This window comes from Macadamia integrifolia, chromosome 3 (genome assembly GCF_013358625.1).
Source record: "Macadamia integrifolia cultivar HAES 741 chromosome 3, SCU_Mint_v3, whole genome shotgun sequence".
Lineage (NCBI taxonomy): Eukaryota > Viridiplantae > Streptophyta > Magnoliopsida > Proteales > Proteaceae > Macadamia > Macadamia integrifolia.
Window position 1 is genome coordinate 10490747 of NC_056559.1, and position 13473 is coordinate 10504219.

The window sequence follows — 13473 nt, forward strand, 5'->3', positions numbered from 1 at the left end:
GGTGTAAATTCTAAGGTTCTCGACTCATAATAAAAGTTTCAAGCTGGAATACATTTCAAGAATACATACCAAACACAACTTAAATTCCAAAACCAAACCCCACCTTAGCCCCCCACCCCCAAAGAAAAAAAAATTGTGCACTAATTTTTTTTTTTTTATTGGTAGAAAGTGTGCACTAAATTGAGTGGCACTTCAAAATTAGTCTTTTAAGTTCTAGCGACTCTCTCTTCAAACAATTTCATCGATGCCATTTGGAGGGTGTGATGTGGCTAATTTGTCCATGTCAATTTGTCAAAAATTATGTTTTATCATAATTGTGTGGATTCAATCATATATGGTAACAAATTTATTCTATTATTAAAATTTGGTGATTATTATTGTTACAAAAGTCTATTATTTTTTTAAATGCCACAAGGTAACTAGTCTACCTCCATCTTTATTCACACACGTTCTATGTATCTCCATGCATGTGTACTAATACTCTAACCATTACAGCACATTTCAATCAAATACCTCCCATCTGTATAAATACACATATGCATGCATATCATCAACTCTAAATACTACTGATTAGATTTTAAAATGTAAAAATCAATGACTCGAGTTAATCTTGTGATCTTGGAAAATATCACCTTCCATTGTCAATTGGATGCCATTAAAATTTTCAAGTACATGAGAATGTTTTTGAATGAGTCCCAACTCCCAAGATTGCTGAAGTATAAATACTGTAGGCTGTGATAATTTTGGTCATTCTAACCAAAAGTGAGCTGACCGTTTGAAGCTAACCGGGCCAATTGAAACCGAAAGTTTGGACCAAAATCAGGACCAATAAAAAAGATCAAGGTAGATCACTACCAGACTGCGTGGCCCTGCAACAGCACCGGGGCCAATGAGAATGCGCGTGTGCATCCAACGGATAAGAAACTGATATATTACTTTGGTTTCAATCTGACCCGGCATATGCAAAACCAAAAACAATGAAGAAAACCAGACCAACCTGACACTTTTTGACATACCTATTACACAGAATGACTAATTAGACTCATTGTTGAAGCTTGAAATGTGGCAATTAGAGTTAACCATTAAAGTACAGAGGGTCACAATAGATTTTGTTGTGAAGGGTCACAATAGATTTTGTTGTTCCCTCTGGCTATTCCAGTTTCATCATCTGATCCATTCCCATAAGTCAACATTTGAATAGTTTCAGTATCAGTTTCAGTGGCTGATGCACAGCAGCTGCCTGGGTCCACCACCACAATTTCTGGCGGTGGTGGTGGTGGTGGAGCTCGGAATATGTGAACACAGATTGCATTGTCCATTCCTCTTTCGATAAACTCAAAGATACAAGCATCGCCGTTTGCCATATTGTTTGCCTTCTGAAATACAAACCACCCAGTAGTAAGGCTGATGCGACCATCTTTCTTCTGAGATATCTTCACTCTCTGTGAAATCCTCCCATCAGGAACCTCAAGCACCGTGCTCCCCTTCCCTACTAGGCCAAACTTATATGCCAGAGCCCTTGGAACAGTCTAGCAAGCACCACATGAAAACTGTTAATTGCAGAAGGTAAGGAGGTTGTAATGGGTCTCTCTCTCTCTCTTGCGTACTGCAATAGAATTGTGAAACATCCAAAGAGACAAGATGGAGACCAGTTCTAGACGGAAACTCACAACATAGTATCTTCTGGAGTGCCTCAGAACATGTATGAAATGTGGGTGCTCTGTTTTGAATGAGCTAATAACTGCTTGAAGCTCTTTGTTACCTTTAATCCCTCTTTCCACCGCCGGCACAACGGCTCCACCTACAAAGTGCAAATGGGTTATGATCCTAAGTTGGCAGCTATTTCTTTCTCAAAAAAGAAGAATAGGCCCAAGAACTCACAATTTGCTTTCCAAGGAACTACAGCGGCCTTGTTGGGTTTAGCTATTGCTTCCTCCTCCTCCTCATCTTCATCTTCTTCTTTCTTTATGTGGTAGATGGGTTTTTCTTCATCATGATCGCAGTTCCTCCTCTTGGCTAAAGGCAATTCCTTTTCACAAGCACTTCTGTCATATACTGTGACCCAAAACTTAGATTTGCCATTAAATTTGAAAACCAAGAATTCCCCAACTTGTAAAGAGTGGTACATCACGAAATGCTGCCAACCCCTTTGAAGAAACCAGCTATTGTTGATCTTCTTCAACCTCACTCGCCATGATTTCCCATTAGTACTTTGAAGAATGAACTTTTTGTGCCGATTCCCCTTGAAATGCTTCACGAAATCTGGTGGTATTTTCTGTAAAAAACAATAGACTAATTCAAGTCAGCTAATTGTATGCTTCCAGAGAAAATATCTTATGAAAACAGAAAGGGTCACTCAAAGAACTACAAATGTCTAAAGATCACTCAAACACTACAGATGTTTGAAGAGAAAGATGATTGGGGGTTGGTGGGTTTTTTCCAGTTCTCACCAGTCTTCTTGAGAAGTCACCCAGGAGGACTTTGAAAAAGGAAGGTCTAGTTCGTCGCTCTTTAACCATTGGAAAGTTGCGAATGAGGAGAAAGACGCAGAAAAGGAAGAAGCAAGTTGGGTTCTTCCCAGTATGCCCTTAAGAGATGAAGACGCAAAGACACAGAGAGAAGCACGCCTCTATTGTCATCCACTGGGGGATTTAAAAAACACAAGGACACTTTTTACCTCGAACGGGGCTTAACAATGGCAAGCCTCCGAATTCTGAACCCATTCAAAACCGATAAACTCTTAAAAAGACAAAACCACCAACTGACACTTGCGCCTGCTGCACTGGGAAAAGCAACTAATGGCATTTACACACAAAGGATTATACATATAACTGGCTCAACGGCTAGTGTACAACTCCGTTGGGAACGTTTGGTTAATTTCCAACGGTCGGAAGTAAGGATTGTCTTGCCAGGACATGACACTCACATCTGAGCTTCTACCGTTTCAAAATCTAAAGTTGAATCGAGTTAGATTTCTACCAAAACTAAAAGATTTAGATTTCAGGTCTGACAGTCTGAGGGCCCAGGAACTGGCTAATTTGTTTGTTTTCTCCAATATGGGTCGATGGACTATTGATTGATTACTTTACTGACACTGGGAGTGCTCCTTTTTGCCCAAAGATGACACTGCAAGCTGGACTACATTATGAGATTCGTCCATTTCTGGGAGGACCCAACAATGTCACTGCTGTACCCATCATTCCGTTTACCATTTCATTCATCTTTCTCTCTTAAATGGATTTAACTACTATGTCTGAGAACCGTTACCTCATCTGGTAAAAGCAAATGATGGAATCTTTCAGATACTCCAGAGAGGACCTCTTGCCAGAAGGTGATAACAACTTCCCCTTCAAAGCAATGTGGAAAGCCAAAGTTAGTACAAGGGTAGCATAGCTTTCTTCTCCTGTGTGGCATCAAATGGGCTGCATTTTTCCACCAAAAATAAAAAAGGGCTGCATTCAAATTCTTGATTTTCTTCAAAGAAAAGGTTTGTCCTTGGTAAATATATACACTCTGTTCCTTATGTGGAAGAGCAGAGGCTTTAACTCCTTTCTATTCTAAGTATTAGAAAGGAATTCAGTTGTGGCTAAAGAGGACTAAAGAGGAATTCAAGAAACAATGAATGTGTGCATAGAAGTAATTCAGAGCTCCTATCATATATATGGGACCATATTGCAAGGAATTCAAAGGAATGGAAGATTTTTATGCTAGATCTCCAACTTTGAAGTAGCGACCCCTCGATCATACTGTCCTAGAAAATTCGGGCCTCACCTCATCTGCCATGTGGCCAATAGTTGCCCAAGAGGACTTATTATTATGTGGACTGTGATGGAAATCAAAGACCACTTTTTAATAAAACTGCTTTCAAAATGGAAATAAGTTCTAAAAAACGGAAATTTTTTGACATATTCATGATTGTGTAGCTACTTTATTTTTATAAATATAATTTAATTTAAGGGAGAGGGTTCTCCATGAATGTCCTAAAAAAGGTATCCTCAACTGGAGATCCACTTATTCAGAACATGAAAGAGAAAATTATAAAATAACCCATGTCAGAGTTAAATTGCACTCTGCCACCGCAGGGAAGTCTCCCCTTAATTTAATAACTAAATTTAGAAGGTAATGATTCCACAAGTTCCCATTTTAGTTTCCCAAAGCGTGGACCAAAACCAGCCACAACGTCTCTCTACAGTTACTGCAAAAACTTACACAGACCAAGGAAGCTTTGGATTCTAAATATTTTGCTAAGTTGCACAACCCAAAGAACTTCCATCAACCTAATCTTGTCTGAAATTGTAAATGTGCAAGAGTGTGTGCGGCACTGTCATAACGTCTAGCCATAGAAACCATATCATGAAATAAAAATGCATCATGAAACCAATGCAGGTCCAATTACAATATAAAGTATGAAAGAAAGCACCAAGCCAAAAAAACATTCCTGGTCTTGGTAATAATATCTAAGTACTCAAAGCAGTATCTAAGCCTCTAAAAAGTTGGGAAGAACCAGGGGAGCTTATTCATGCTCAGCTATCTGGGATTGACCCCACAGGCAGTCCGGCCAAGGAGAGGTTAATTAAGGTGTACAAGCAAAGCCATTGAAGTGCCACTCTTAATGAGATCACGACCTAAAATAAAAATTGTTACCATTAACAGCATATAGCACATGTAACACATCAGCTTGTGTTGGAGTAGGCACTTCAAATCGAAACGGAGGTTAACATCTGAAAGACAACAATGGAGCCACATTAGAATGATTATTACAGCATAGAGAACATATAAATATCATGAACTGAAATCTGATAAAAAAAAAAAAATAAGAGCGGAAATCTAATAAAATGTGTACTGTAGTTATCTACTGCAGAGGTTTGGGCAATTAGATGGATGGGGGCCAGTTGAAGTCCAATCCAAAGTGTAGAAGCACAAAGACAATGGCAACAACCAACCATAGTCTGAGCCTAGCCAGAGATCTTCCCGATTTTGAGTCAGGAAGAGCTGGGCCAGGTACTGGAATGTTTCTCACGTCTGATATGTTTCCCGACGATGTATTTTAATTTTCATGTGTGAATCAGTTCATGCATACATATGTTTAAGTCTGTGTGCCCGTGTAGACCTCAGAAAAAAGGGTGGAGAGTATTATCATGCATCAAAGAATCTTGCAAATGTCATCATCATTAGCTATACATGGTACACAGATTCATTTAGGACGACCTAACCAAAATCACACGGTAATTGCCAAGAAATGGTGTTGTTCAATCTCGTAAAAAAGGTTTTGTGCATGCTTCATTTTGTAGCTTTGTTTCTGAACATCTATTTCCTTTCTTCTTCTAACAACTAAAATTGAGAAGAAAGAGGAAAGCAAACAACTTCTATTAAGAAGATACAGTAGGAAGCTAGTAACCCGATCAAGAACATCTAGACCCCACATGCAAAAGAACTAGGTTGAAACAACTACATGATAAGCAAAACACAGGATTGTGCAAAAGGGATTGATTGGACAGGTTTTCAAACAGGATCTTCAGAAGTATATTTTCAATCGAACAACACCAGTTGGTTTTCAAACCAGCAACAGATCAAGCACATCACAGGGATCGATTGATAGGGAAGAACAAAAATAGAAAAGGAATAAGAAGAAGATAAGTAGTCCTCCTCAGACTGAACGGTGATGGGCCCCCATATGGACTGCTGGAGTGATGGTTAACCTGATGGATTCTTCTAGAAGACCTTGTTTGATCTTTAGTCTCTATTTTTGGGGACAATCCTCTTACTTTGTATTTCTATTTTGTTAGTATCTACTTTATTTAGTTTCCTTTCTTGTTTAATAAGCTTGTTTGTTTAGCCATGGTTGCAGTGAGAGGCAGTGTAAGGTGAGAGACCTTGAGGTGGGAGGTCTAGGTGAGAGTGAGAGTGAGACGCTCAAAGTATCCATCCTTCCCTATCCCTATCTTCTTTCCCCATTCTTTTCCCTCCATCGATTTCCTATTTTCTAAATTATTTTCTGTGGTTTGATCTAGACCTGAGAGACATTTGAAGATTGATATTACTGCTGAAAGTTGCCGTTGGTTCTTAGGCCCTCTTTGGTATCATTTTTTCTTTTTTATTTTTATTCACAAAAACGGTTTTTTGGTATCATTTATGGAGCTTGTTTCTATTTAAAAAAAATTGATAAAACACAAAAACCAAAAAGAGATCAAGAGTCATTTATGTGTTTTGGCCAAAATTGATTTTTAGTTATTTTTGTGGGAACTTTAATGAGCACATGCTTAAAGTCCTAATATGGAGGGGTAGAGTAATCATTTGCTTTGTAATTAGAAATCCGAGCCTCTTGCCCCCCTCTTCTTCAGTCTAAAGTGGAGAAAGAGTTATAAGAAAGATGGGTGAAGGGAACATCTCTTCACCAATTTTTCAAAAAACTATTTTTCTCATAGGGATACCAAACTATTTTTCACAAAAAATTCATTTTTATCAAGTAGTTACCAAATCATTTTTATGTTTTAATAAAAAATGGTTTTCATTAATGATTTGTGTTAAATAGGTAAAAATCAAAAAGAAAACTGATACCAAAGAGGGCTAAGATTATTGGTCCTCCTAGAGAGTTGGTTCTTAGTTAAACTAGTTCTACATTAAAATCAGCCTAAACCGGATTCGGTCTATGCCAATCCATTTGATTCCACTTATTTGAACCATGCTTCCATCTAAATCACAGAAGCATTTAAGTGCAATATACATCTAGAAATGCATCCATAAGTCTGAACATATGTATTATTATGCAACATATTTGAGCTCAATTTCAGTTTGGGACAGGTCACAAAGAGGCTTCAACACTAGCCCATCCTTAAGAAACAATCAAAACTGGGTCATTGCAGATTTTGCCTTTCAGGCAATCAGGTTTGTACAGCCCAAGTTGCAAACAAGTCACAACTAATGCTGCAGAAATCGAGGCTCAATCTCTTAGCATAGACATTAAGTATTTCAGTTCCGTGGTTCCAAAATGAACTTCAGCCTAGTGAAAGATTAAAACTAATGCTGCTTACACCCACTCATAATAATCAAAACCCCAAATTGGATTCCCTCCGTGAAAAGGGCCTTCTACATGAATATAGCATCCCAATAACAGGGAATATAGGGTGGAGAAAGGAAGCTTACAAGGAACTCAAGCTACGCCAACGCCCTCAACCTTTTCCTCTACCGCGCGCACGCCCACGCCCTTTTCCTCGCCCACGACCACGACCACGACCACGGCCACGGCCACGCCCATGCCCAGAAGCGCCACTGCTCTGAATTTTCCTTGTGCTGCTACACGGCTGAGGAATTCTGAGGCAAGTTAGGGGAACCACCTCTTCAACCACTCGAAAGATGCGGACATTGAAGACAATATCCTGCTCCGCCTGCTTTTGCACTGGTTCAACAAGCTCAAACAAACAAATGTCATCTTCCTCTATGTTATTCTCGAAAACAAAATCCGCCCAACCCCTCGAAAACCCTCCACCAACACGGCTTTTTCTGGGTCTAAACATAACAAGCTTTTTATGGCCTTCACAGCAGAGAATGCAATTTCTGCACTTTGAAGAAAAATGCTTCGTGAGGTCGGAAGGGAGCGTCTGCAACATACAACGTTTTAGTATAGTAGATGACTAGGAAATAAAGTTATACACATGCCCAAACCATAGAAACAGTGCTCAGCTTTATAATTACCAAACTAAATCGTCTATAAACATGGGTCTGTCGCATGACAACCAAGAAGCTCAAGCTCACATTCGAGGAAGCACCAAGGGCCTCGTCGGCCAATTTCCGAACTTTTATCTTCTCTTCTTCAGTTGCAGGCCTTCTACCCGATTTATGTTCACGGACACTGTACTTGAAGCCTGGTGGAATTTCACCTGCTTCATCTGATTCATCACTTGAAGAAAAGCCTTCACTTAGTTCATCACTGAAATCAGAACCTTCCAATCGAGCAATGGACAAGCAAATCAGAAATTCAGAACAGAAAACTATGCACAGTAGAGGTGAACAAAAAAAAGAGCAAAAGGATTTGGTACCAGAACTAGAAGATTCGTGCTCTTCACTCCTGATTTTCTTCTTGGCAGTGATGGTTCTAGTGCTCCGACACTGTGTCCCAACCCTTGCAACAGGAGCTTTAGAGGGAGCACGCTGAGTAGATGTTTGCCCCCGCGTTTGGTATGAATTCACCCTTCCACTTCGATGCTTCTTCGATGATGTGGGTGCCCCCCCTCGGGTGGGTGAATGAGGGGCTGAAGGTGCAAGTTCCTCACAATTATCCCTTGATCTTTTGGTACCACGGCAGCCATGATTTTCCACGAAAAAAGAACAAGCTTTCTCACAGAAGCTTTCGTTGTCGAAAATAGATACATCGAAATGTAAATGCCCAGTAAATCTGAACACCAACAGGTTCCCTTCCTCCAGACAATTATCTTTTACGAACTGCGACCATCCATTTTGGAAAAATAAGCCATCTTGGGTCTTATTTAACTCCACCTCCCAAGTCTTCCTAGCAGGACCTTTCAAACTAACGGTTCCACAGAGATCCTTGACATTCTGAACGAACTTATTTGGAATGCTCTGAAATCATCACAGAACATGGAAAAAATCATCAATAAAACACACATATACCCAGAAATCAAGAGAAATTAAAGAGTTAAAATTAAACTTACTAGCTGGAGATCGAAACCCTGAGTCAGAATCTTGAAGAATCGCTTGGACTGAAATTCCTTCCAGTAAACATATTCATGAATGCAAGGTTCCTCCATTTTGTTTCGACTACTCCAAAGAGACCACAGAAGAAGAAAAAGAAAAAAGGAATGGCGAGAGAATAAGAGGTGAAGGTTGAAGCAGAAATTAATTCTCGTCGGCTTGCAGCTTAACCAGTAACCAGGTGGAAACCATGTAATTAGTGAGTTACAAGCACGTTTTCACTCTCAATGGCCACTGGACATGGGTTAGCTTCCGAAGCCGCCGCACCTGCAACTTCCTCGAGTACCAGAACAAGAACCAGAAGAAGAACCTCTCGTGATTATTTATTTTGCAGAAGAAATGATACAAAGAAAGAACGTTCAAAATTCAAATCGATAAGACGGAGGAACCCATGGTCCATCCATCCGGTAGACCGGATAAACCCAGGCCAAGTAAGATCCAGCAACCCATACCTATTCGGGTTAGAATCAAACCCATAAGAACCATATCGGAGCAATCTTGTTTTTAAGGGGGTGTTTGGTTCGGTAAATCAAATGGTGTATGTATCGGATATGAATGTCAATCTTTTGATAAACATTCTTCTGAATTATATTTCTTTCTGAAAAATCGTTTGGTTGCCTTAAGGCTAGTACATGTTTTCGCGGGTTGAGATATTGGCTTCCGTAGAGAACGCCTTTCCGCTTTCTCCTTTTATACTAGGTGGTAAAAAGGTTACTCAAATCTGAGTTTAAGTGTTGAGGTAAACTCAGATTTGAAACACATCCTTTGTAATATGATCATTCATGGGAAGTATGATGCTCACTTATGAAGGTCATCCTAGTGGAACCAAACAACTCCAAAAGCGGTTTTTGAAAGCCCTCATAACGTCTTTCTTAGTACGAGTTTGGGAGGGAATAAAATTTGGTTTCTACCCAGGTACATGGCGTTGTTTAGTATAATCACGTGTTTATCATTAAGAGAATCATACATTAATGGCCGGAGATAAGATTATCCCACAACAACTGCCTCGCTCAGTTGATGAAATTGTAGTGCACTAAGCCTGAAATTAAAGGGCTTGATTCCAAATATTAGAACGGCAGAATATGAACTTGTCTACCAGATTAAGACATTAAAAATGCATCATGAAACAAGAGAATAAAGAAGAATTAGATTTCAAAATGAGTTCTAGACAGAATTGAGTTTCTGAATGAATTCAGAAAAAATAGTTTACGATAATAACCATACAGGAAATCTGCCTGTCCTTGAAAGGCTTTGAATAGGTGCCATCAACCATCATTATTATTATTAAATTTCTCTTTCTTTTGTTTAATAGAGCAGCTGATCCACCTCTGGACTTTATAGCTTCCTTTTATAAATTCATAAGATGATAAGATGATATCGGGTTGCTCAATTAAAGGTTGTTTACAGATAGGAACTGCAATTCATGGTTACACAATTACAAGTGGCCGAGAATGCCTAGCTTGTTAAGACTGCTCCAATTGACATGCATGCAAAGTGCATGTGCTTTGAACTACAAGTGCCACCCTAGAGTATTCCAATGATACTCACTGGTGCGTCTAAGTTAAACAAAACTACAACTCTACAAGTGCCCTAACAAAAGCATCAATAGAGAAAGGATTTGAACCTTTCATTGGATGTGGGAGGTGATTATTTCACCACAACCTAAGTCTGGGTATTGGATCCATACTCTCGAACAGAGTCCTTTTTTTCATAACATAACAAGGGGTAACCTCACATGTTAGATATAGTCCTATTTATAAATTATCGGTTGAATATCGGGCCTTAATCTGGTTACTAATAATCAGGTTTTAAATATATGGAGTTGAGTTAGGCTAATAATCTCTCAGTCTCAGTTGAGCGTCCATCGAGTTGCATTCTTGTACTGAGAATGACCAATTATAAATGGCCTTCGCTTGAACCCAACACATTTATTAATCAGGTCATGCGGATTCAGACTTTAAAGAATTGGGCCTGCCAATCTGGGCTTGAAATTAACACCCTACTGATAGGTGCCCGAAACAATTGGATATCAGTCTTGGATTCATGTGCTTGCAACTGGGACAAATGAAGGGGATCAAAACCATCACGAAACTATACCTTTCGGCTACCAAAGAGTGGGTGTTTGGTCCAAGTGGTCCTTTCCCACGGTGGTAAGAGAGAGAGAGAGAGACAAGAGAGAGAGTGTTGTTGGGAGACCCATAAACCTGACTTTCATGAAACATATATTGTTGGAAAGGTTGTCCCTAGCAATATTTAATTAGACTAATTAAATGAAAATTAGGCACTAATTTGGTCAGAAATATGTTAAAAAAGAGTTTTTAAGTGGGTACTGGGTAAGTCCACTTTGCCCTACCGTTTAGTCGTTTACACACCATCTTCTAATACTGGTTTCTAATGATAAAAAAACACACCCAATTCTGAAATTTGTATCAATTTCAAAGCAGTTTCATCAGTCAGCAATGCTAAGGGTGTTTCGGTGATATTTTCAAAACCCTTTGCCTTTTTTCTTGCTATAGATCAGCAAAGGTTAACTTTTAAATAAAAAAGATGCACAAGATTTTAAACGTCTTACCATACCAAGATGGGGAATATACAAAGAATGTCTTATCCACCCACGGCACGATAGGATTCCTCTCTATAGAACCCAAGGACCAGAGAGTGATCCCACGACTAGGGTGTTCTCAAGACGCATGCCAAGGTCATCCCAACTGTGGGATCACTTTCTGATCCCTGAGCTCTATGGGGAAGAGCTGGATCCCCTAGGCATGACCATCAGCAAGGGAGAAAAAAATGACCAAAGGGACTTTAGCATATCTCTAGAAACAACAAAGCCCTAAGCAGATTCACTTACTACCAAATTGGAGAAATAGGAGTCCACATCCTCTGTGGCCTACAATGGTGGAGTGAGCATCCAAGGACCGGGAGCATCTAGACACACCCCAAGGGGCTCCCAAGCACCGGATGCTCACTACACCGGTGCAGTGGCTACAGAGGATGTGGAGGCGAAAATAGGAATACATAAGAGAAACCACAGGTAAAACGTTTCCACTTGTGAAGAATGACACTCTAAAGAAGCATAAAAATATCCATATCATCATTGCTAAGAATGACAAGCTGTAGTGTCCTAGACACTCCTACATACATTATTCTAAACCATAATTCTATGTCTATAAGTAGAGTAGATAATTAATAGAATAGAATTATAACATTAATGCAAAATTTTAAACTAGTAGACGGTTGCACTGCCGGTGCTGGTGCTGGTGCTGGTGCTGGTGCCGGTGCCAAAGTAGGTAGAGTTCGTGCTTGCTGGTGACAAGATGTGGCTTCAACAAGAGGGCGGTTCATGTTCAATGATATTGGGGCTTCAACAACAGGCGGAGGGTGGTTCATATTCAATGATCTTTTACTAACATGGCACATGAAATAAGAACATGGTTTCTCACAAAAACTTTCATGGTCGAAGATGAAGACATCAAAGTTCAAATTTCCTTTGTACATAAAAAACAAGATATTCCCTTCTTGCAATTTACGATCTCTAACGAAATCGGACCATCCATTTTGAAAAAACAAGCCATCTTGGGTCCTTGTTAACTCCATCTCCCAGGTCTTCATCTTCCGTGGATCCTTGAACCTTCAACTCCATCTCCCAAGTCTTACTTCCCAGGACCTTCAAGAATGGCCGTTCCACATAAAAGAGACATGAGAGATTTCCCCAACTGGTAGCCAATGGACTCTTGCTTAGTTACCAAATACAGAAAGGTCCTACTCTGAAGTCCGGGCTTGTAAGTCGTAAGTCGCCAGTGTGTGTGTTACAATTTAGATCTCACGTCCTCTCACCATCTCTCACCATATTAAGTCTGGGGTAGGTAGATAGCCAAGAGGTAGTGTATTGGCTTATTTTAATTCTGTATGTATACTTAAAAAGGGCTAGTCTTGAGGTTTCTATTGCCTACAGATGCGCTTGTAAAGCAAGGGTTGAACATCTCAACCACTAAAAACAAGCTAGACATTAGATTACTTTCAAGTTCCAGTTTCAACTTTCAAACCCTCAAGTATTGAATTGCACCCTTTGCCTTATTGGGTGTGGCATGAACTATGGGTCAATTTTGAGGCCCATTTGTATAGTTCAGTTCATCCCAACCCTAAATACTTCTTCCAGTAAGTTGGTTTCATCTCTTTCAAAGGTTAGGATCATCTTACGCTGGTTGATCTGGTAATGAAACCACAGATTTATGTGTCACAGGAACAAATGAGCAAATAGAAACCATGGAAGAGTGCTCTATCATCCAAATCCCTATCACAGCCGCAACTTCACTATCTTTAACATGCCAAACCATATCAGTCTTACTGCCCCGGGTGAACACTGAACATTGTTCTCTATTAGTTTCCAAATAATAGTTTTCTTTAGTCAAAAGAAGGTATCATGAATAAGCATCAAAACATAACAATGTTATGCAACAATCACAAACATATGGTGTCAGCCTCATCCAAAGTAGCAAATATATTATGGGCCTTTAGTTTAGCAAACTTCAATTTTCCATTTCTACTTTTGTTTTCTGTTCTTGTAATTAGTAGTAATCCAATTTAAAGGTCAGTGATGTAGACAACAAATCAAAAGTTAGATGATGTCTTTATTATATAATTATCTCAAGTATACAAAATATAGTCATAAGGGAGCTAAATAAGTCATAACAAAAGAGGGAAATAAACAAGAATCTGCTACACAAAACTGCTGGTATTAGAACAGGGAAAGCTAAAAAGAAA

At 39.4% G+C, this 13473-nt stretch overlaps 2 protein-coding genes across 6 annotated transcripts; both read right to left on the reverse strand.

Annotated features, from left to right (window-relative positions):
• Nucleotides 1–904: 904 nt before the first annotated feature.
• LOC122073926 (putative B3 domain-containing protein Os03g0621600) lies at nucleotides 905–3422 on the reverse strand. Of its 2 annotated transcripts, none has more exons than XM_042638643.1 (4): nucleotides 3268–3422; nucleotides 1882–2275; nucleotides 1671–1801; nucleotides 905–1529 (listed from the first exon to the last, which is right to left on the reverse strand). In XM_042638643.1, exons 1-4 carry the CDS (start codon nucleotides 3412–3414, stop codon nucleotides 1098–1100), a joined length of 1104 nt encoding a protein of 367 aa, XP_042494577.1. In that variant the 5' UTR covers nucleotides 3415–3422; the 3' UTR covers nucleotides 905–1097. The 2 variants fall into 2 exon arrangements, with proteins under 2 accessions (XP_042494577.1, XP_042494578.1); XM_042638644.1 differs by lacking the exon at nucleotides 3268–3422 and adding an exon at nucleotides 2451–2952.
• Nucleotides 3268–9047, reverse strand: LOC122073925 (B3 domain-containing protein REM16-like). Of its 4 annotated transcripts, none has more exons than XR_006138925.1 (6): nucleotides 8670–9046; nucleotides 8037–8577; nucleotides 7693–7940; nucleotides 7144–7598; nucleotides 4645–4721; nucleotides 3268–3347 (listed from the first exon to the last, which is right to left on the reverse strand). XR_006138925.1 is itself a non-coding variant. In XM_042638642.1 (5 exons), exons 1-4 carry the CDS (start codon nucleotides 8763–8765, stop codon nucleotides 7170–7172), a joined length of 1260 nt encoding a protein of 419 aa, XP_042494576.1. In that variant the 5' UTR covers nucleotides 8766–9047; the 3' UTR covers nucleotides 4352–4721; nucleotides 7144–7169. The 4 variants fall into 4 exon arrangements, 2 of the variants coding, with proteins under 2 accessions (XP_042494576.1, XP_042494575.1); XR_006138926.1 differs by lacking the exon at nucleotides 3268–3347 and adding an exon at nucleotides 3372–3422; XM_042638642.1 differs by lacking the exon at nucleotides 3268–3347 and having other exon boundaries at nucleotides 4352–4721; nucleotides 7693–7886; nucleotides 8670–9047.
• Between the last annotated feature and the right edge of the window lie 4426 nt (nucleotides 9048–13473).

Coding starts and splice junctions, on each gene's coding strand:
- LOC122073925 (XM_042638641.1), bottom strand. CDS start 8,765: ATGGAGGAACCTTGCATTCATGAATATGTTTACTGGAAGGAATTTCAG. Junction 7,941..8,036: donor GCACGAATCTTCTAGTTCTG/GTACCAAATCCT, acceptor CTCGATTGGAAG/GTTCTGATTTCAGTGATGAA. Junction 7,599..7,692: donor TTTATAGACGATTTAGTTTG/GTAATTATAAAG, acceptor TGTATGTTGCAG/ACGCTCCCTTCCGACCTCAC.
- LOC122073926 (XM_042638643.1), bottom strand. CDS start 3,414: ATGCCACACAGGAGAAGAAAGCTATGCTACCCTTGTACTAACTTTGGC. Junction 2,276..3,267: donor ATTTGCTTTTACCAGATGAG/GTAACGGTTCTC, acceptor TGTTTTTTACAG/AAAATACCACCAGATTTCGT. Junction 1,530..1,670: donor ACTCCAGAAGATACTATGTT/GTGAGTTTCCGT, acceptor GGTGCTTGCTAG/ACTGTTCCAAGGGCTCTGGC.